Consider the following 22,579-nt stretch of genomic DNA (forward strand, 5'->3'; position numbering starts at 1 on the left):
CGTGGCCAGGTCAGCAGTACCTGTCACTGTCACCCTAGAACATCCAGTTAATTGGTTGGAGATGAAAAATCATTCCCTTAATGCAGGCAGTTCCTCTGCAAGTGCTTTCACTCCACTTAAGGCATTATGGGGCCTTCCCTGGTGATCCAATGGCTAAGAATCTGCCTTGCAATGTAGGGATCGTGGATTCCATCCCTGGTCGGAGAACTGAGATCCCACTCTTATGCGAAGAGGCAGCTAAGCCTGTGTGCCGCAGCAAGAGAGTCTGTTGCAACAAAAAATCCCATGTGCTACAACTAAGACTTGACATAGCCAAATTAAAAAAAAAACATTCATTCTATGTAAGGCATGGTGTGCTGCTCTTCCTGAAAGATTCAAGTTGCCCACTCCATGTTACCTTAAGGAGATGGACTCCATTTAGTGTGCATCTTTTTTTTTTAAATGAATCCAGCTCTGTCCTTCACAACTCAAAATTTCATTTGCTTCTTGACCTCAGGTCTGCAGTTTTCTGACTTTCAAATATACCTCTCAGAGCTCCCATTGTCTGATTTTTTTTTTTCTCTCTGTTACCATGAGGTGAGTGAAGTGCTGTTGAGTGAATTATTCAGTTGTTACCTCCTATCCTCAGCAGTGTTCTCAGAGTGCCCCATTCTGTACCTAATCTAATTCAGTTCCTGAAAGAGGCCAAGACTGCATTGCCCAAGGACCTAAATGACCATAGACAATTCACTCTTGTCCAGTCCCCCAGCCTATTCCCTCCTGGGTTCACCAGTGGGCTCCTTTGCCTATTTTCCTAAACGCCTAAAACCCCTGAGTTCATAGTGTTAATGCCATTTATGTCCAAGGCAAGATGATGTATGTTGGGTACCCAAATAGGGTTGAAGCAGTGAATCCAAGGAAAATGAACCTCTGACAATAAAATGCAAGAGTCTGGCTTATCTGGCCTCTCCCTGGGGGGAACCATGACTGTACAGAAAGGGGCACAGGGAGTGATTCATTAGGTATGTTGGCCTTTTGCCCTAAGGTCAGAGGGATTTTTATCTTGCACTGAAACTAAACCAGCATGAGTCTACAGCTTAGAATCAGGAGAGGGAAAAAAAATGAGTCTTTTTGACAGTAAGAGGGGACTTAAGTGTTTTCATCCTTGGGACCAGATGTTGCATCTCAGTAAGCTGGTGGCCTTTATGGATAGAGACAAAATCATTTACAACTCCTTTCTGTGTAACAATTCAGCAAAGTATTTCCCTAGAATGAAAGAGATGGTGACGTGGAAAGAGCACGTGGGCCTACACCTGGGGTTGACTTAGGCCCTTCTACTTGGTGACCTCATTGAACAAGTCACATTCTCTAAAACTGGCTTAATACCAGAGTTTTAGGGGCTCGAGAGAGTGCATTTGCAGTACATTGTAAAATGCTCATTAAGTGGGTTTTTATAGGCTCAGCATCTGTATGAAGCACTGTATTATCCCTTTCTTCATTTGGTGTATTAGAATTAGGGGTTTGAAGAACAGGTAGCTTTGGAATGAGAGAGCATTAAAAAAGTGTCTACTGGGACTTCTCTGGTGGTCTGGTGGCTAAGACTTCATGCACCCAGTGCAGAAGGCCTGAGTCAGGGATGTAGATAACACACGCCCCAACTAGAGTCCTCATGCAAAGAAGTGGCAAAGAAGATCAAAGACCCCGCCAGCCGCAGCTAGGACTTGACACAGCCAAACAAATTATAAATAAAAAATAAATATAAAAAGCTTAATTTCTCTGAAATATCTTTTTAAGTGTCCTTTTTGTGCCAGCATACAATTCTGTCAACCTCTTAAGCTAGAATCACAGTGATGAGGACCCTCACCCAAAGAGCCCAAAGCTGCCCACGGTTAGCGCCCAAGTGTTTTTTCCTGGCACATGAACCTCCTCTCATTCATCAGGAACTGCTGGCTGAAAACAAAATGAGTTGAGAATGAAATGTTGGAGGCTGATCAGAGCTGGAGTCTGGGATAAACTTTGAGGTCTGCGTTTGGTCAGGCAGCCACACAAATTGTAGCTGAGTGGCTCCCCCGGGCAGCCAGACTTCAGGGTGGGCGCACAGGGGTGTCTCCAGGGCGTCCAGCACACAGAGAAGCCAGTGCATTTCTGGCAAGCTGGCTTTGTTCTCCCACAGGCCGGGAGGCTGAGTGAGCTCCCGAGGGAAGACTGGTCACCAACTGATCACCACATGCTGTCCTGCCTGCTCCCAGGCCGCCCGAACTTCCTTCACCCTCCACCAGAGGTCAGCCCCTGGTGAGACTTGGCCTGCCAAGCCTTGGCCAGCATCCCAGCTTTGCAGTTGTGCTTTATTTTTGGCACATCAGCCTTCCGTCCTCAAGTAGCAGGAAGAACAGCAAGATACCCTACTCGGGCCGCAAGTGTCTGCTCGGGACACACTTCAGTCCTCTGCTGTCCCCTCTTCCTGGGCGGGTCCGGGACCTTTGGGATCCCCATCACGTTCACTCCAGGACCTGCGAGGACATAGCGGTGAGTAGCTGGGTCAGTGAGTGATAAAAGCCAGGTGGGGAGCAGGAGAAGTCATGGGGTAGAGAAGACAGAACCCTCCCAAACCCACTAGGCCCACTTCTCCCCACTTCTGACAGTAGACAAACCCAGGAGAATGGCAGCATTGACTTTTGAAGGTATTTGTCCACAGAAAGTAGATCCCTGTGACTGTTTGCTGACTCTCAGTTTTGAGGAGAGATGTTATGTTCCAAAAAGGACCGGGCTACGTCCTCGCATTTGGGAACCCTTTCCAAAGGCGCCTTGGGGGATGCAGGTGGGGACGGTGGACAGAGGCACGAAGCTGGCCCCAAGTTAGGCCTAGAGCAAGGGGATGGGGCAAGATGGACCTCACCACCCACCCGCCCAGTGCCAGAACTCGGGTGGAGCTAGTTGTGCCAGGGAATAGGGCCCCTGGATGGGATGGCATGCCAGGCTGGGTCCAGCTACACCCTCTGTGCATGGAGGGCTGGGGGAAGGGAGAGACCTCCTACTCGGCTTTGAGAGGTGGGGAGCAGGGGAACAGATGCCCGCCTTGGAGCTTTACAGGACTCACCAGGAACTGGGCTAATTTTTCTGGGGAACAGACACTCCTGTGCTCAGCCAGGGTTGCTGACGAGGGTGGAGTGGAGGCAGCGCCAGGCCTGCCGCTGGCAGAGGAGACCGTTGTTATTCTTGTCCTTCCCCCAGTAACCAGGCACCCAGCAGTGAAGACACCAGGCTTCCTGGAACAGCCAGCCTGTCCCCAGGCAGCCCAGGCTGCCGCCAGTCAGCAAACTGGCCCCTTGATCAGGCCAGGCCTTCTTGGACCCAGAAAGCGAGATGGAAGTGGGACCAGAGGCAGCTTTGGCCGTGCTGAGCAGAAGCTCGTGCCCATTTTCTCTCTGCCCCTCTTCCGGTTGGTACAGCATTTTCTCCATTCCTCAAATCCTCCGAGCGAGGAAGGAGTTCAGTGCCCAGTGGCCTCCACGTTCCTGAAGCAAAGCTGACCAGCTCCTCTGGGTGCAGGCCTGAGTGTCCTGGCTCTGCTCTGCTCACCCTGCAGCGGGGCCACCCAGGGCTCACTGGTCATTGTTAGGTAGGGCCCAGGGCATGCTGAGGACAGGACCATCCTGTGGGCAGGAATCTGGACCAGTCTGGCTGCTGACTTACATCTATGGAGCAGCACCTGCACTGGGCCCAGCGGGAGGGGTGGTTGGGAAGTCCCAGAGACCATCACAGTTGGATGGAGTGGGCACATGTCCATGAGTGACACCAGAGGCCGGGACCAGGACTCACCCATCAAGCTCTGCCTCCCTCGGAGCACCTGGCACAGTGCTTCTCAGAGTATGGAAGAAGGATGGAGGAAAGGGGACTTCCTTGGTGGTCCAGTGGTTAAGATGCCAAGCTTCCAGTGCAGGGGGTGTGGGTTTGATCCCGGGTTGGGGAGCGAGGATCCTGCATGCCCAGTGGTGCAGCCCCCAAGATAAAACAACAATACAGGCAAAAAAAAAAACTTTTTAAAAAAGGAAGGGAAAAAAATAGGAAGGAGGAAAGAGAACAGAGGAAGGAAGAGAGCAGGAGGAAGAGTGACGACAGAAGTCCGGAGTCAGGATGGGAGGAGTGAGGAAGCAGCAGGGAAGCATAGGAAGCCTGTCCTGGAAGGAGTGGTGTTTTCCTGGTAGGACAGTTACTTCTGGAGCAATAACGTGAGATTATGGGGGCGCCATATTTGAAGATGAAACCATGAAGTTTCTCACCTTTTCCACAAGTGCAGAGGGCAGGCAAAGGAAAGCAGGACTGGCGTCATCTCCTCCAAGAGGAAAAGAAAAGGCACTTTAATTTGTCCTTTGCAGAGTTTGTTGGTGGTTCTTCCTAAACCCAGGGGTGTGTTGGCCTTGTCAGAGCTAACCCTAGGGCCCAGTGGTCTGATTCCTGCCTCGAACCTGGGCTTGGACCTGGCTGACCATCTGCTGCTGCTCCTGGGGAGCAACAGCTAACAAGGAGAACATTTTGCGAGCCACGTGGTCACCTGGGGTCACAAAAGTTTACAACAGTGGGGAGAAGCAAGCTGGGCTCTTTCCAGAGCTTTCTTAAAATTCACAAGCGGTTTTTAAATTTTATTTTTAAAAATTTATTGATTTTTAATTGAAGGGTAATTGTTTTACAGTGTTGTGTTGGTTTCTGCCATGTATCAACATGAATCAGCCGTAGCTATACTTAACGTTCCTTCCTTCTTGAACCTCCCTCCCACCTCCCATCCCATCCCACCCCTCTAGGTTGACAGAGCACCAGGTTGAGCTCCCTGTGTTATACAGCACATTCCCATTGGCTATCTATAAAATTCACAAGCATTTATTTTGAATATTCACAAGAGGTCAGCCCTCTGCCAGGAAATACAAAGCTAAGGGAGAGATGGTTTTAGACCTCACAGACCACATCCCCTAGGTCAGGAAGGCTGACGGTTTCTTTCTGTTCCCCTCTTAGAGCTGACATGACCCAGGACAAGTCACTGCCAGACTCCTACTCTGCACAGAGCTTCTACGAGAACTATGAGCCCAAGGAGATCCTGGGCAGGTAAGGCCCAGACCTCCCCCAAGAAGTGCAGTCCGAGCTTCTGGCCGGCTCTGGGGGCAGGAGCAATCTCTCCTTGACCCTGAGCCCTGACCGTCTTCATCCCCAAAGCACTGTCCACTTGGAGAAAACTTCAGTTTGGGGTTTGGGATGGAGGAAGCAGGTATAAGGGCACCCAGATCAGAGACCCTCCCAGCAAAGGGAGCCCCACCCCCCAACCCCAGAGTTGTTGACAGCACATCCCAACCCAGCCTTGGCCCAAGGTCAGGGATCAGGCGTCAGAATGCAGCTCGCGGTCCTAGGAGTGTACGGTTTCTTCCTCTGAGCTGAGAAAGAGCACTGACGGGAACCAGGAGGCCTGACAGCAGACTTCTTCCTCTTTGGCTCCAGGCAAATCACCCCGGCCCCCCCTCAAGCCTTCTTCAACCTTCTGTCCGCCAAAGCAGGGGTTCCTAACCTCCAGGATCTAATGCCTGATGCTCTGAGGTGGAGCTGATGCAATACTAATAGAAATAAAATGGACAATAAATGTAATGCGCTTGAATCATCCCGAAACCATCCCTCATCCCACAGGTCCATGAAATAACTGTCTTTCATGAAACTGGCCCCTGGTGCCAAAAATGGGCCCCAAAGTTGGCGACTGCTGCCCCGAAGCTCACAGGGAGTTGGGGGACAAGGCAGGACCTTTCTACTGTGGCCTGAATGTGGGCATCGCCCTGGGGTGAGGGGCCCCCAGGACCATCTGTCCTCTGCACCCCCAGGGGAGTGAGCAGTGTCGTCAGGCGTTGCATCCACAAGCCCACGTGCCAGGAGTACGCTGTGAAGATCATCGACATCACCGGCGGGGGCAGCTTCAGCTCCCAGGAGGTGCAGGAGCTGCGAGAGGCCACGCAGAAGGAGGTGGACATCCTGCGCAAGGTCTCGGGACACCCCAACATCAGTGAGTGGTGGCCCCAAGCCGCAGCAGGGTGCTCTGCCCCCGTTCTGTGCTGATAACCCAGGCCGGGGAGTGTGGCCCCAGTGCAGCCAGCCAGAAACACCCAGAGTGTCTCCTGCAACCCAGGGCTCCAGCAGCACAGTGCCCAGAGGCTTGGGGCTCCCAGCTCCACCTTCCTGCTCCCAGGATTCAGCTCCAAGGCTCTTCTTTCAGCCTCACAGAAGGGATGACAGGCAGGGGTGTGGGTGGGGGAATGTGGAGTTCAAAGTCCCTGGCTGCCCCCTCTCCCGGGGGGAGGGGGAGGCTTCCTTTAAAACCTGATACCCCCTCCAGCTTCTGAGTCAGCCCACAGCGGCTTTAATCCCCTCGCCCCTGCACCTCCACTGCCCCGCCTGGGCTCCTCTGCTCCTGAGATGAGCCATTTCCATTTCAGTACAGCTGAAGGACACTTATGAGACCAACACCTTCTTCTTCTTGGTGTTTGATCTGTAAGTACCCAGGCCTGGGGCCTAACTGAGAAAATTCTATTGTGGCCCCCCATTCAGGGCTTCCTGGAGACCAGCAGCCAGCCCCCTACATGGTGGACATCAAATAAGGACAGAAAGGCTTTAGGCAGATCAGCCCCTTGGGGTCAGGCTGCCAGGTTTTGAACCCTGGGTCCCTTCTGGGCAGGATGATTTACTTTCCACATCAGCTTTCTCATCAGTCCTGCAGGAGTAATAAATATAGAGGGACTGACACAATGTAAATGCTAGTCATCACTAACTACCATGCTGATGACCAGGGCCACCAGGCAATGCTTATTCCAGACGCTGAGGATATGCAAGTCTACATGCGCTAGTTTTCACAGGGAGTGAGGAGAAAGCAATCAAGTCATGAAACACACACAGAGTTATGCACATATCCAGACACACAGAGCTGAGCAAGGTCAGAGGGAGCGGGTGGGGAATGTTCTCCAGAAGGGACCTAAGCAGAGACCTGGATGAAGGGTGAGATGGAGTCCAGCCAAGACCCAGAGAAGGAGCCCCCAGCAGAGGGAAGATCTGAGGCAGTACTGGGGCAAGAGGCCCATGAGAGAGGCAGGCGGTAGAGATTGTATTAGGCATGAAGTTCAAAGATTGACATTATCATCAATGTCATCATCACCATTATCACTGTCAAAAACATGTCACTATTCCTCTGCTTGTGCACCAACAGGACTATTGAGATAAGCTCCTTGTCATCTAGGGACTAGATTTACTTCAGAGAATTATTCAAGCAGATTTTGTATTGTTGGAACTTATTTTTTGTCGTTGGAACTTTTTTTTTGGTCACCCTACAGAACATGCACAGTGTTACTTTTTTTCATGGAGACACCATTTAATGTGGCCTTTGTGTATAATTAAACTGCCAGCTCTAGGAAGGCAGGAGCCTGCTGATGGACCTTGCAGTGTCCCAGTGTTTACTGGTACATCTTTTTGCTGCTGCTGCTGCTGCCATTAGTGAATTCTCCTAGTGTGTTTAAAATGGAATTGAAGTGATCAAAACCGGAGGCACACATTGCTTTTTAAGAACATGGTACCAATAATGTCTGAAACAAGGCTTACATCTGTAATTTGTGGGCTGCTTCTCAAACAGAACTCCCCTCCCTGCTGCACCAGCTAAATTCAAGGATTTTCTTGTCTCCCTCCAATACTGGCCAAAATCTCTGCTTTCCCTGAAGGGGTGGGCAGGTGAGGTGAAGTCACTCAGTCGTGTCCGACTCTTTGCGACCCCGTGGACTGTAGCCCGCCAAGCTCCTCTGTCCATGGGATTCTCCAGGCAACAGTACTGGAGTGGGTTGCCGGACCCCTCTGGCCTTGCCCAGCTGCAGCTGTCTCAGCTCTGCTCAGTGGCTCAGTCCTGTAGAACCCTTGAGGGCAGCTCAAATGTCTCTAACCTTTGAAGAAGTTGCTCGGGAAGTTATTTATAATGCTGCCTCAAGTTGCCCTCCAGGGTATAACTAGATTATTCCAGCAGAGACCTCCTTCTAGATCCTCTCAAGTGGGAAGATGGAATCACACTTCTTAATCCTAAAAAATCCAAAAATAGACAAAAGCGCTCCTCCATCACTTGTACTGCTGCTGCTTCCATTTGTTCCTGGAAAAAGTCAGGACACTCTGGTCCTTCTGATCTGGGTCTGGGACCTTGGGCCAGTGACTCAGGGTCCCTTTCTCCTCCCCCGACTCTGATTTTGGCTTTGATGGGTCCCAGTCCATGCTGTCACTCACACATGGGGGACCCTCCCAACGGTGCCACCCCACCCTTCCAGTGTCCCTTGTTCTTACTCCAACCTTCCCAGACAGCCTCTCCACTCACTTCCCCAGCTCCTCCCTGCAGATTGTGGTCCTTCGTGGGGAGTGGGCCACTTTGCATCTGGAGGTGTTAGGTGGGAAATCGGGTAAGGAGGGGGTAACCTGCCGGCCCATGCAGTGACAAATCCTCTGTCCCCACAGGATGAAGAGAGGGGAGCTCTTTGACTACCTCACTGAGAAGGTCACCCTGAGTGAGAAGGAGACCAGGTGAGGGTCCACTTGCCCCCTCCCTACTTCCTGTCCGAGTCCAGCTTAGGCACGGAGGTCGTGGAGGCGGCACGGCGTGCACTGGTCTGGTTGGGGAGTGTGCACCACGGGCTATGGCGGTATCCCTCCTTCCTTGACCCAGCCTAGGTGGGCCCGCCTGTCTGGAGTCCTCTGTCACTTGCAGTCGGGCTGGCCTGTGGGCTTCGGTCTCCCCGCCTGTTACCTGACCCTGCAGAGTAGCAGATGAGGGTAACGTGTGCCTGTGCCATCCTAGGAAGATCATGAGAGCCCTGCTGGAGGTGATCGCCACCTTGCACAGACTCAACATCGTGCATCGGGATCTGAAGCCTGAGAACATCCTCCTGGACGATAACATGAACATCAAGCTTACAGACTTCGGCTTTTCCTGCCAGCTGGAGCCAGGAGAGAAGCTGCGAGGTCCGGTAACGTGGCCTTGGCCCGTGTCAGGGGCTCAGGCTCTCTCATCAGCTCTCCTGGGAACAGGGACTGCCTGGGATTTTTTTCCCCCCAAGAATAAAAATTCCTACCATTTCAAGGCTGGCTGTCTCTTCCCAGGACTGGGCTGAGCCAGGTTCCCACTGCCTGTGTTCTAACCCAGTGCTGGCTCCTATCACCAAACCACTGACAGGCCAAGCGGGTGGCCACAGGAGCCAGCACCCTGGCCTGCCCTTGGCTCTGAGCCTGGGGCCGTGTTCAGAGTCCCAGTCCGGCCATACCACTTCAGTTTCACGTCTACTCTCTGTGGGCCTTTCTCTACCATGTGCCTCTGCTGACCTGCCCCGATGGAAACTGTCCCTGCAGAGGTCTGTGGGACCCCCAGTTACCTGGCCCCTGAGATCATCGAGTGCTCCATGAACGATGACCACCCCGGCTATGGGAAGGAGGTGGACATGTGAGTGTGTTGGGAGGAGGGAGGTGACCCATAGGGACAGGGGTGCTCCCCTGACTGGGAGCACCAGGCTGGGGAAGGGGGAATTCGGGTGGGCGCTACAACCCGCCCACCTGCCTCGCTCCGCCGCTCCCCCGGTGCCAGGTGGAGCACGGGGGTCATCATGTACACGCTGCTGGCCGGCTCCCCGCCCTTCTGGCATCGCAAGCAGATGCTGATGTTGAGAATGATCATGAGTGGCAACTACCAGTTTGGCTCACCGGAATGGGACGATTACTCCGACACCGTGAAGGACTTGGTGAGAGGCCGGACATGCTGGCGCCCGGGCTCAGGCGAGGGGCAAGTCCAGTGTTCCCGGCGTGCGGTGTCGGAGTTGGGGGGAGCCTGCTGGGGGAGAGACCCCGGCCTGACACGTCCTCCGTTCCGCCGTGTTTCTCTCAGGTTTCTCGCTTCTTGGTGGTGAGCCCCCAGAACCGCTGCTCGGCAGAAGAGGCCTTGGCGCACCCCTTCTTCCAGCAGTACGTGGTGGAGGAAGTGCGTCACTTCAGCCCCCGGGGCAAGTTCAAGGTACTGCGGGCTCACCTCCCACTCAGGGCCCCTGAAACCCAAGCCCCCAGTGCCCTTCATAAGGACTCCTCACGACCACGGCGTTTCCAGAGCACCCGCCCTTCCCCTCCCAGCCAGCCCCGTGATGGTTCCAGCTCAGTTTCTCCCGGCTTCTGTTGCTGCTCTTGCGGGTCGGGCGGGAATGGGGGTAATTGGGGGCGGTGACGGTAGGACGCGCCCAACCGACGCCGCGCAAGGCTTGGAGGCATCCGAGCTCGGGTCGGCCTGCGCGGGACGGGAGGAGACGGGCCAGGGGGTGTGGCCCGGTGCTCAGGCCCCGCCCCCGCAGGTGATCTGCCTGACGGTGCTGGCTTCAGTGCGCATCTACTACCAGTACCGCCGGGTGAAGCCCGTGACCCGGGAGATCGTCATTCGAGACCCCTATGCCCTCCGGCCTCTGCGGCGACTCATCGACGCCTACGCTTTCCGGATCTATGGTCACTGGGTGAAGAAGGGGCAGCAGCAGAACCGGGCGGCCCTCTTCGAGAACACGCCCAAGGCCGTGCTCCTCTCCCTGGTTGAGGAGGACTTCTGAGGGAAGGGCGGGCAGGGTAGGTGGGGCGGGGATCAGGCACGGTGCAGACGCCCCCGAAAAGGGGTGAGAGCGTGTGCAGGGCCCTGGCCAGGACCCCAGGAACTGGGGCCACTCTCCCCTCTCAGGGGCATCACTTGGTGGTCAGTGCAGCCGGAGCCAGGCCCCCGGACTGGGGGACCAGCTGTGGTTAGAACCTGGAGCCTCTAGGAAGCTCCACTGCCCAGGTGTACTACCATCTCCGCTTCTCCTCTGGGAGGCCCAGAGTTATTGACACTCAGTGCACTGCCCAGAGGGTCCCAGGGTGAGGATGAAAGAGAACAGTCTGAGAATCACAATCACAGGCGATTTTTACTGACCCCACAATATCCAGTGACACCACGGGAGCAGGTTCTTCTCTGGGGACGTGTATAGAGGCATGTGTATAGAGCCCTTGCATAATTAACAATAGAAAGGGAATCATCTGCTGTTTCTTTTGAGTACTATTCATTCTGTGACTCCCATGGTGCACAGTCTCACCTGGTAAATCCATGGTTCTCCTAGACCCTTTTAAGACTGACATTGAGCTTTAAAGAGCACACGGAATTGCATTTCACGTGCTGGAAACCAGGTTCCCTTGGAGATGTGTGAAACCCCACAAATAAGGCAAATAAAGGAATAATTTTCTTTCTATGGCAACTTGCTGGCAAAACAAAGAGGCCTGGGGAGATTCTGGATTCCCTGAGAGCTCAGTTGGTAAAGAATCCGCCTGCAATGCATGAGACCCTGGTTTGATTCCTGGGTTGGGAGAGATTCTGCCTTGAATAATGTCAGATCCCTGGGTCAGACATCATGAAAGGGGAAGGAGCAGATTGAAAATTTTTTTCACAAACTGCCTTTCTGAGCACTGTGACCCAGCTGTTTGAATATGTAGCCCCTATATGGTCAATATCTGACCTCTAAGAGAAACATCCAGCTCCTGGCCACAATCAATAAGTTGGGCCCCGTCTCCAAGACACAGTGTCACCCCTCTGTGGAGGTCAGGGTCCTTTCCTGCCCTGGGGAGAGGTGCCTGTCACAGAGGATGGGGAAGGGGATGGAGGTCATCCGGAGTCTGGCTGTGTTTGGAATGTGGCCGGGGAGTGGCCTGGGTGCCACGGGACTCTTCTGGTTTCTGCATGGCCACTCACAGCTCTCCAGGCGGTCGGCCTGCACTGGAAGCGCAGCGGAAGCCTAGGTTGTCTGAGGCGGAATCCGGAGTGTTGCCCATCCTGCCACCAGAGAAGGGGAGAGAGAACGGACATTTGCTGAGAAAGGGGCCTGGGCCTCACCCAGCTCTCCTGCTCCAGCTCCCAGGGCCTGCTGTGGTCTGAGGAGTTTGGGGGCTGGGGACTGGGGAGGGCCCAGATTGGAAAGAAAAGTGGTGTGAGGGCAGGTCCAGAGGGCATGCCATTCCTGGGGAGTGGGGAGAGGTAAGAAGGGACCTTGGGACAGGGTGTAGGAATCGAGGGTGGTCCTGAGACTGCATGGAAGGCGGGAAAGGCCGTGCCTAATAACTTCCAACTGTTGGCAGTTTAGACTAATAACTCAGCCAAAAAGAACCTGTTGGCAACAAGTGAGAACATCACAGTGTCAATCAGTACTCACACTTTTCAAAGAACTTTCACGTGGATTCCCGCATTTGCTATTTCTCTTACTGCTCTGGAGGGTAGGTTTTGTTCACCATCTCACAGACCCCAGAATCAGATACCAGGAAGATTTACATGTCTTGCCCAAGGCCAACCACTGCTTCAGCGGAATCAGCAGCAAACCCAATTTCCTGGTCCCCAGACCAATACTTTCTCCACTCCTTTGTCCTAAGGTTAAAGGGGAAAGACTTCTCTGGTGGACCAGTGGTTAAAAATCCGCCTTGCAATGCAGGGAATGGGGTTCGATTCCTGGTCGGGGAATGAAGATCCCACATTCCTCGGGGCAAGTAAACCAGTGCACTGCAACTACTGAGCCCAGGTGCCACAACTATAGAGTTTGTGAGTCACAATGAAAGATCCTGCCTGATGCAATGCAGCCAAACAAATAAGTAAATAAACGTTAAAAAAAAAAAAAAGAAAAAGGTGAGGATAATCCACAAGGCCTCTCTACCATCCTTAAGGAACCCAGGAGCAGGAGGAGCTGCAGGGAGATTAATCAAAATAAATCTACAGACAAAGCAGAAAGTCCTAGAAGGCAACTTGGGAGCTGGGAACTCTACCATTCAGGGGCCAGCACTGACCATCACTAATCATCCATATGAAACGAGCAGATCCCAGAACCTCCCTGAGACAATTTTTCCTTGATTGTAAAACAAAATGGTGGCAGAAAATGTTTTTTTTACATGCCCTCTTGTTAGAAAAGTTAATATTTCAATGATCCCTTGCCATGACCTATGGATGTGGCCATTCCAGTCCCCTCCCTTTGCATGCCTAGCTATGAAGACAAGAGAAACCCATATAATTAAGACGTCAGACATAGTCTCCCTCGGTGCTGAGAGCTGGCAGGAAAAGGCACCGGGCTCCAGGCTTTACCTGGTGAGCTCGGCTTGCCTTCTCTTCTGGACCCACACCCCTCAGTGGAAAGAGAGGGGTGGAAGCAGCGCCCACAGCAGCTCCAGTGCCACCTGTGCTCCAGGAGACCAGGACCCAGCCCCTCACCTGGTGGTGACACGTGCCCGGTGGTTGGCAGAGCCGTCAGCTGTGTCGATCCAGGACGCCCCCCGGAGGACACGCATGTCCTGGTCGGCAGCCTGGTACTGTGACGCCGTCCACTCCCATACGTTGCCCATGAGGTCATAGAGCCCTGCAGCACAGCGGTGGCTCAGGCCCTGGCTGGGTATGCCCCTACACCTGCCCTGACCAACAACGGCCCGGGGGGACCGACTGCTTCCCACCGCTGCTTCTCCTGCCTCGACCACCAGGCAGAACCATCCCGCCAACCAACCTGTGAGCGCTGACAGCAACCCGCTGTGCAGTCTTACCGTAGTCGTTCTGTGGGGGGAAGGCATTCACGGGGGAGACGCCGTGGAAGCCATCCTCAGCCTTGTCGCCCTTGGGGAACTTTCCCTGGGATGGGCGGGAAGGGATGTTTAGGCTACAGGATTTACCATCCACTTGCCCAGAGGGGTTTTAACCAAGGCCATCTTGCGGCACCCTCTGGGGTAGGGGAAGGGCATGGGGCAGTGACCTGAGGTCCCAAGCCAGCTGCCTCATGTCCTCCACCATGACCTCCTGGCTGGATTAGGAAGTGTGTGGTTCCCCATGTGTCCACACCCGCCCAGCCCACCCACTTCTCCACTCTCAGAGACTTCCCTCAGCTGCATGAACCCCATGTGTCTTCGGAGGAAAGGCCCCGTCTCCCCACTCTGTACCCCGCCTCTCCCTATAGGAACCAGTGTTCCCTTGTACCTTTCCCTTCCCTTCCACCACCAACAGGCTTCACTCTCCCTTACCTGCCCTGACCCTGCCTTCCTCACCTCCTGCTCTTTATCACCAAGATTCTGGAACAAGTAACCAGTGTTTGCTGAGGTCATTTGTTCAACTTATTCATTTGATTGGAGGGCAGTGGCTCTGTGCACGAGCCCTCGGAGTCTGTCATGTCTCTGGACACACTGGACCCTTTCCCACTGCTGACACGCATGGTGTTTCCTCCACTTTTCTCCTGGCAAGCTTCAGTTCCACCAGCTCAAACGGCACGTTCACCGTCCAGTCACTCCCCCACCGTCCCAAGCAGGGATGCGCTCCCGAGCACACACTGCTCATCTTCACCACGCAGCCCCACTACACTGTCTTTTGCCCTTTACCAAGTTTCCAGTCTGTTAGAACATGGAGGCCCCTGAATCCCACGGCCTAACGCCATGCCCAGGCTGCAGCAAGTCTCAATCCACAGCCTGAGAAAAGAACAAGGGCGAGGAACTTGTCTTACCTGCCACAGGTTGGTGCGGTTTGGCTGGAACTTGTTTCCCCAGGGGTACACCTGACCTGCCGGGAGGGCAAGGAGACAGCAGAGGAGGGCAGAGGTAAAGGGTTGGGGAAGAAGGGAAAGACACAGAAGGAGCGAGGGGACCAAAAGGAAGAGGAGGTGATGAGAAAGAAGAGTAAGATGATTCACTTTGACATCTCACACCCTTCCCTTGCCCTCACAGAACTGCACTCAGAGCCCCTGACTTCTGATCTGTTCCTGGACACCACAGTCCTAGGTGTGGTTTGCACCAGTGCCATTCTGTAGACTATCTGTTACCCACTCATGCTGGGGTAAGTCAGACACCGAGGGTAAGCACTGAGAGACTTGTTCATTGGACTTAGACTGGATCAATGGACAAGCAGCCTCCTTTACCACATTAATAATACTGACTGTGGGTATAGCTGATGTTCATTCAAAGAGTGTGTAGAGGCAGTGAATACGGGGAATTGCCATTTCACTCTAACTTTCTGTTTAGTTAGGATTGAAAAATAACTGAGTTATGAACAAACAGCAGTTTGTCACATTAATCCCCCCACAGCTATGGAAAAGGTATCCAGTGTAGGCAATACTTTTCTTTTCCTCACGCCATGTGGTTCTGATTGTGTTTATCTGAAATGGCACATGTCTGTGGAATCTTCAACAACTAAAAAAAAGTATGTGTGTTTTTTCATTCCATTTTCTAGCTATTAATTTTTATGGTGTTTTATGGAAGTACTGGTTTGAGACAGATCAGAAATAACAGTAACAATTGATCCATGACCACAGAGTGTAAGAAGCACTACTCCAGGGAGTGTGAGCCCGCCCCACCCTTTGAAGCCCCCCTCCCCCCCCCCCCCCCCCATGCAAGGCAGGATGGAGAGAAAGAATCAAGGGAGCTCGCCCTGGCGTCTCTATACCCTTCAAGCCCCCTCGGGCAGCAAACTCCCACTCTTCCTCAGTGGGCAGCCGTTTCCCCCGCCAAGCACAGTAGGCACGGGCATCATTCCAGCTCACGTGTACCACTGGGAACTCCAGTTTCTCTCGGATGCCAGAGCCAGGACCTGCAGGCTGATAGCCAGGATGAAGTGAGACAAGCTTCTGGGAGCTCATGGAAGTCTGAGGAAGGCTAGGCTTAGGGTGCCTGAGTTCAGCTTTTACCACTAGATGGAGCAAGGAAGTAGGAAGAGAGAGCCTGGTGAGTGAGGAGAGGTCCAGAGACAGAAAGGACTACACGAGACAAAAGGGAGAAAGGGGACAAAGAGGATGGGCCAGGGTAAAAGGACCGGTGCAGAGCACACGGGGCAGCTTGGCTGCTTCCCTGAAATTTCTCCATCATCCTTTAAAACTCAGTATTCCCAGATGCGCAAGGGATCACGGGAAGCCAGGCTTCCAGAATGAGAGTCAGCAGGGGTAAGGGACAAAACAGAGGAACCAACCCTTACCTGCCTCCAGAATGCCCTTTCCACGGGGAGCCACCAGAGGAGAGACTGTGAAAAAGAAGGAGCGCAATTACAAGGTGCTCTGACCCAGCGAGGCACCTTCCTGACGGACACCCAGGAGGCAGAGACTTCAGGCTGAGACTCCGGTGGTCCAAGTGAGGCTGTGTCTGGGATCTTTTACTTATTCATTTGTTTATGGCTGTGCGGGGTGTTTGCTGCTGCGCGGGCTTTACTCTAGCTAGGGTGAGCGGGGCCACTCTCTAGTTGCCGTACGCGGGCTTCTTGTTGCGGTGGGTTCTCTTATCGTGGCTCACGGGCTTCAGTAGTTGGGGCACACAGCCTTAGTCACTCCTTGGCATGTTGGATCTTCCTGGATCAGGGATCAAACCCTCATCTCCTGCGTTGGCAGGCGGATTCTTTACCACTGAGACACCCTTATTAGAAGGAGGCTTCTCCAGGGGTTCTCTGGCTGGTCCAGGGAGTACCCTGAACCCTGTGTATTATTTGCATCTTACAGGGTCTCTCTATGTGGACCTCAGCACAGAGTGAACTTCATCTGGCTCTTCCAGGGTGGGTCTCTCTGGCTTCTTCCCTGCCTCTGGTTCTCAGGTTTGATTCTCTACGGTGGCCCAGGTGACCCCCTAGACCCCATAGGGTTCTCGGTCCAGGTCCCACTCCCATGAAACCAGCTGCAAGCCTGGGTTCTCTTACCTGCATTCTCTGGGTTGCTTTGTTTCTAAGCTCATCAGAGACAAGGTCCTCAAAGACAAAGCTCCACCCAAACACCTCAGCCTCTGTGCGATACTTTTTCTCCCTGACAAACTCCCTAAAAAGAGAGATTTCATAATTTAGCTGACAGGCTTCTGTGCTCCACCCTCACCCTCTCTTGCTCCAGCAAACCTCATACACCCTTATCCTATTAGTCACACATCATAGAGTCCTCAGGAACTACAAGGAATTAACCTGAGAGCCTGAGCAGATTTTCTTTTAAAATTTGTTTCTGTGTGTGCAGTTCACAAACAGGAGAATTCACACTTTCTGGGGTATAGTTTTGTGAGTTTTGATAAAGCATATAGTCATTGTCACAATCAAGATACAGAGCAGTTCCATTAACTGCCCCCCCAAATTCCCCGATGCCTCCGCAATCACTGATCTGTTTTTCGTCTCTATAGTTCTGCCTTTCCCAGAATATCAATTCACATAGACTGAATCCTGCAGTATGTAGTTTTGGGGTCTGCCCTCTTTCACTTAGCATACTGCTTCCAAGAAGCATCCGTGTTGTTGACATTGTCAGTAGTTTGTTGCTTTTTTTTTTTTTTTTTGGCAGTTTTTGTCCTTTTTTGTTGGTGAGTAGTATTTCACTGGACGGATAGACCAGATTTCATCTGGATTATCTCCAGTTTTTAAAGATAATGAATAAAGCTGCTCAGAAGATTCAAGGTCAGGGAGTGGGTCTCTCTTCATCACATACCTAATCTCACATCAATCATGGGAGGAAGGGAGAATAGGTTTTACTATCTCAGCAAGTCATTTTGATTTGACTCAATTTCTCTCAGACAGATGAGAGAAATTGAGTCAAATCAAAATGACTTGCTGAGGGACTTCCCTGTGGTCCAGCGGTTAAGAATCTGCCTTGCAATGCAGGGGATGTGGGTTCGATCCCTGGTTGGAAAACTAAGATCCCGCATGCCGAGGAGCTACTGAACCTGAAAGCCACAACTAGAAAGTCCAGGTGCTGCAACTAAGACCCAATGTCACCAAATAAATAAGTGAATTTTTTTTAATGACTTGCTGAGATTTTAGAATGGATTTTCATATAGTTTGGTATGGCTGAGCCTATTTCAACATGCAGATTTCCAGGATAAGACAGATTGTTTTCTCTGGACTGAGAGTACCCGGTTGGTGTCAGCCCTCTGATAATGAAAAGACACTGTTCACCCATCAAAGGGGTATTGAGAATGGAGGAGGAGGTGAGATTTGGTAGCAATAGCTACTTACTGACCTCTGACCATCTGAATGGTTTGAGACTCTTACCAGAGAGGTAAACACCGATTATGGATTCTAAGCAAAGTTTAGGGGCTTGCTGGGGGTGACGTTATATTTCATCTAAAAGGTCATCATTTGAAACATAAAAGAATGCATCTATCTAGCTAGCAATTTATGGCTGTCATGATGTGGTGTGAGCCTGATCAGAAGTGATTTCTCCTTTGATTTTAATAACTTTCCTTTTAAAAATATTTTTTAAAGCATATATAACATATTATAGAAAAATGAGAAAACATAGGTAAGTAAAAAGAAAAGAACTAAAATCATCCATTATCACACCAAGATACAACTATCTATATTCTCTCCCTCTTCACTCCACAACCAATTTTTTTTTTTTAAAGATGACATCTCTAATTTATTTATTTATTTATTTTGGCTACACTGTGCAGCATGCAGAATCTCAGTTCCCTGACCAAGAACTGAACCAGTGCCCTGCCTTGGAAGCACAGAGTCTTAACCACTAGACTGCCACTGATGTCCCCAATCAAGGGTTTTTAAATCGCTTTCATAGGTTCTTCCTGTCATTATTTTCCTTTGGAAATCACAAAAACATGAGCAAAATCCATCACCTCATGCAATATTGCTTCTTCCAGTTCTTTTTAATGCATATACATTCTATACACATAGTTTAAAAAACTGGGCCATATCTTGTGTAGTATTTTGTAACCTTTCTTCACAACACTTTTTAACTCTCTTTTTGACAACAGGTTTTTTTTAAGGCTGCTAAGTATTCTGTTATATTGATACAATATATTTAAGCGATCCTTAAGTTGTTAACATTTATTTACAAAGTCACCTTTTTAGCTAAACAACCTTAATTCTTTAAGACTAATCCCTAGAGGTGGAACCAATGAGTTAGAAGGCCTGAGGAATTTACTGACGATCTTTTATGTTTATTTTAGCCTGAGTCTCCTGAATCAATTTTCACCAACAAGTTTTGATCTTGAAAACTTTTAAATCCACAAATGTAAAATTTAAGTCATTTTTCACATTTGCTTTATTTATCTTCCCATCCTCTCCTCTTCCTTCCCCACTCCTTTCTATATACTCCTCCCTCCACTCTTTGAAGGTGAATTACTGACATATGCTGGATCATTTTCTACTTTAGCCTAGCCAAAATGTATCACTTTGGGGACATTGAGGCATTCAACATGACAATCTAATTCTTAGATTAAGCTGGAATAAAAATGTTTGATTCTGGAAATAATTCCATTTACTAATAATGGGTTGGCCAAGAGTTTGTTCAGTTAGTTCAATAACATCCTTGTTGAAACGGAAAAATATGTCATTTTTACTTAAAACCAAACTCACTTTTTGGCCAACCCAATATAAAGGGAATTTAAGGAACTCTCAACTATTATGACCCTTCTCTCGATTCCTCCTCCCCTGTTGAAGAGTGTCTGACTTCTCCCCTATTTCTCAGTGCTATGCCCAGTGCATGGGACAATCCACTGGATCAAGAATCAGGGGATCTGGCCACTAACGAAAAATGAGGTAAACCTCTTTAGACTTCAGATTCCTCATCTGAAAAATGCAGGTAACACTTGTAAAGATCATATTCTGATAGTGAACAAGCTAATCTCCTTTTAAATATTGTGAAATATTATTAGAATAACTCTTCCAGGAGTTATTTCTCCTGGAAGAACACTGGGAGTACCTGAAGTCTTTGTTGGTGACAGGAAATATGTCGATGGCAAAGGGTTTTACCGTCACCTCACGGACAGGTCCTTCACCATCTCTGCCGTCTGGTGAATTGGTTCCCATCCGGAATCTCCCACCTGGTAGCTGGACCATGTTGGTTGTCTGCCCATTTCCTGCTGAGGAAAAAGAGAGTGGTCATTAATTACATTAATATATATAAAACAAGTGGCAATATTTGGATCATATAAGACTCAATGCTATAGTGAAAAAATCTGGAGGTTGAAAAATTTGGCTTTAAATTCTTATTCTGTCACTTAATTTGCTGAATGACCTTGGGCAAATTACTTCTTCTGGATTTCAGTTTCTTCATTTATAAAAAGGGGGTAATATCTAACTCACTCAAATGCATGGCTATATTAAAATGTGTGAAATGTTTAGCACATGGTAGGTTTTCAACCGGAGAAGGCAATGGTACCCCACTTCAGTACTCTTGCCTGGAAAATCCCATGGACAGAGGAGCCTGGTAGGCTGCAGTCCATGAGGTCGCTAAGAGTCAGACATGACTGAGCGACTTCACTTTCACTTTCATGCATTGGAGAAGGAAATGGCAACCCACTCCAGTGTTCTTGCCTGGAGAATCCCAGGGACAGGCGGGGGAGCCTGGTGGGCTGCCGTCTATGGGGTTGCACAGAGTTGGACATGACTGAAGTGACTTAGCAGTTAGCAGGTTTTCAACAAATGATTTTCTTTCTTTACCTCTCTGTCCCTCTACACGACAACCCTTTGTTCCACTGAGATAAATCTAAACATTTTAAGAATCTGCCTGCCAATGCAGGAGATGCAGGTTTGATCCTTGGGTTGGGAAGATCCCCTGGAGAAGGAAATGGCAACCCACTACAGAATACTCGCCTGGGAAATTCCATGGACAGAGGAGCCTGGTAGGCTGCAGTCCCTGGAGTCAGAAGGGTCCGACACGAGTTAGCGACTAAACAACAGCATAGGCTTAAATACATCTATCAACTCTCCACTCATCCTTCTGCTCATGTTGTTTCTTTGCCTCTTCTCCATTACACAAGAAAAGAACTACATCTATTTTCCCAGGTTATCCCTGGCGCCTAGCACAAGTGCACAAAAATTATCATCAAATAATCAAATGAACTCTCATACTTGCTGTTTGAAGACCTCAAAAAAAAAAAATCATAGAATTAAAAGGATCTTTATTTCAACTCCCTCATTTGACAGGAAGAAACCAAGACCCTAAAGGCCACCCTTTTCTGGCTTGATGTACTACTTTGTTGTGTTTTTACCTAAAGATGTCTAAGTACTGTAAGTTCCCTAAAGGCAGAGTCCACATGTTTTCATGTTCCCCAGAATCTTATCTTTGGCCCTTTTCTGGATCTCATTTTGACACACACTAATGATTTCATCAACTTTAAGGGAGGCTGGAGGGTGGAACAGAGCAAGCAGGAAATTCTCAGACTAAAAGAGAACTAAGAAACAACACACAAGAACAACATTTGAATTTTATTTTGACATTAATTCAACAAGTAAACTATAATTTAAGAACAGAGCAGATGAATTTGAACACTAACTGGATGTTTAATGACATTAAGGAGTATTGTTAATTTTTTATGTGGGAGAGTTAGTGATACTTGTGTGTGTGTGTGTGTGTATGTGTGTGATTTCTCGTCTTTTTGGCTATTCAAACTAATTACGAATAAAACTGTATCGTGCCTCAATTGACTCCAAACTAAATCTCCCAGAAGAATGGAAAAATGGAAGGGGTTCCAAACAAGCAAGATTAAAACTGGCAACTGTTTAAGCTGGGAAACAGGTACGTGGGGGGTGGGGGTGGGGCGGGCGGGAGAAGCTTGTTTTACTAATTTTTTTATGCTCAAAAGATTCCAGAATAAATTAAAAGTTAAAAAAAAAAAAAGTGAAATACAACGATATGAACTGTTAATCCCCTCGCCCAGTTGGCCGCCCCTGGGAGGTAGCTCCGGGCGCTGCCAGCCGCGGTGGCCGAGCGCCCCACCCTTTTCCTCCTGCCTCCTGGGACAGTCGGGCAGGCCAGCACACTGACCTAGTTCGAGCCACCGGCCGGAGAAGAGCGACAGCACAGTCAGCAGCGAAGACAGCGAAATGCCCATGCCGGGAACACGAGCCCGGTGAGCACCTCCGCAGCAGTAGCCCCACCCTGCGGATCTGCTGCGCACGCGCCCCGCACGCCCCACGTCCGCGGCCGTGCCCTGCGCGCGCGTGCGCATTGCTCACGAGAGCCCACCCTGCTAGAAATAAGTCCGCCTACGTTGTGTTCTAGAACGGGTTAATTAAGGAAAAACTATTTCCTCAGGATTAAGGTCTAGAAGCTGAACCTCCCGTGTTTTGGTCATCTGATGTTAACAGCTGTATACTGTCACCCTGCTTATTTAACTTACATGCAGAGTACATCATGAGAAACGCTGGACTGGAAGAAACACAAGCCGGAATCAAGATTGCCAGGAGAAATATCAATAACCTCAGATATGCAGATGACACCACCCTTATGGCAGAAAGTGAAGAGGAACTCAAAAGCCTCTTGATGAAAGTGAAAGAGGAGAGCGAAAAAGTTGGCTTAAAGCTCAACATTCAGAAAACGAAGATCATGGCACCTGATCCCATCACTTCATGGGAAATAGATGTGGAAACAGTGTCAGACTATTTTTGGGGGCTCCAGAATCACTGCAGATGGTGACTGCAGCCATGAAATTAAAACACGCTTACTCCTTGGAAGAAAAGTGATGACCAACCTAGATAGTATATTCAAAAGCAGAGACGTTACTTTGCCGACTAAGGTCTGTCTAGTCAAGGCTATGGCTTTTCCTGTGGTCATGTATGGATGTGAGAGTTGGACTGTGAAGAAGG

General features: G+C 50.3%; 2 protein-coding genes across 2 annotated transcripts; one reads left to right on the forward strand and one right to left on the reverse strand.

Moving 5' to 3' along the window:
- Positions 1 to 2,346: 2,346 nt before the first annotated feature.
- Positions 2,347 to 11,292, forward strand: PHKG1 (phosphorylase kinase catalytic subunit gamma 1). Its single transcript, XM_052658240.1, has 10 exons — positions 2,347 to 2,505; positions 4,987 to 5,076; positions 5,835 to 6,013; positions 6,444 to 6,498; positions 8,485 to 8,550; positions 8,825 to 8,988; positions 9,373 to 9,463; positions 9,605 to 9,758; positions 9,902 to 10,027; positions 10,356 to 11,292. Exons 2-10 carry the CDS (start codon positions 4,994 to 4,996, stop codon positions 10,599 to 10,601), a joined length of 1,164 nt encoding a protein of 387 aa, XP_052514200.1. The 5' UTR covers positions 2,347 to 2,505; positions 4,987 to 4,993; the 3' UTR covers positions 10,602 to 11,292.
- SUMF2 (sulfatase modifying factor 2) lies at positions 10,949 to 21,942 on the reverse strand. The gene is made up of 9 exons (XM_052658252.1): positions 21,759 to 21,942; positions 19,692 to 19,851; positions 16,700 to 16,814; positions 15,992 to 16,036; positions 15,467 to 15,617; positions 14,532 to 14,587; positions 13,588 to 13,672; positions 13,265 to 13,409; positions 10,949 to 11,848 (listed from the first exon to the last, which is right to left on the reverse strand). The coding sequence occupies exons 1-9, from the start codon at positions 21,940 to 21,942 to the stop codon at positions 11,764 to 11,766; spliced, it is 1,026 nt and encodes a 341-aa protein (XP_052514212.1). The 3' UTR covers positions 10,949 to 11,763.
- Positions 21,943 to 22,579: the final 637 nt, after the last annotated feature.

This window comes from Budorcas taxicolor, chromosome 2 (assembly GCF_023091745.1).
Source record: "Budorcas taxicolor isolate Tak-1 chromosome 2, Takin1.1, whole genome shotgun sequence".
Taxonomy (NCBI): domain Eukaryota; kingdom Metazoa; phylum Chordata; class Mammalia; order Artiodactyla; family Bovidae; genus Budorcas; species Budorcas taxicolor.

Coding starts and splice junctions, on each gene's coding strand:
- SUMF2 (XM_052658252.1), bottom strand. CDS start 21,942: ATGCGCACGCGCGCGCAGGGCACGGCCGCGGACGTGGGGCGTGCGGGG. Junction 16,815..19,691: donor GTCACCAACAAAGACTTCAG/GTACTCCCAGTG, acceptor CTCTCTTTTTAG/GGAGTTTGTCAGGGAGAAAA. Junction 14,588..15,466: donor TGCCCGAGGGGGCTTGAAGG/GTATAGAGACGC, acceptor CCCTCCCGGCAG/GTCAGGTGTACCCCTGGGGA.
- PHKG1 (XM_052658240.1), top strand. CDS start 4,994: ATGACCCAGGACAAGTCACTGCCAGACTCCTACTCTGCACAGAGCTTC. Junction 5,077..5,834: donor CCCAAGGAGATCCTGGGCAG/GTAAGGCCCAGA, acceptor CTGCACCCCCAG/GGGAGTGAGCAGTGTCGTCA. Junction 6,499..8,484: donor TTCTTCTTGGTGTTTGATCT/GTAAGTACCCAG, acceptor CTGTCCCCACAG/GATGAAGAGAGGGGAGCTCT.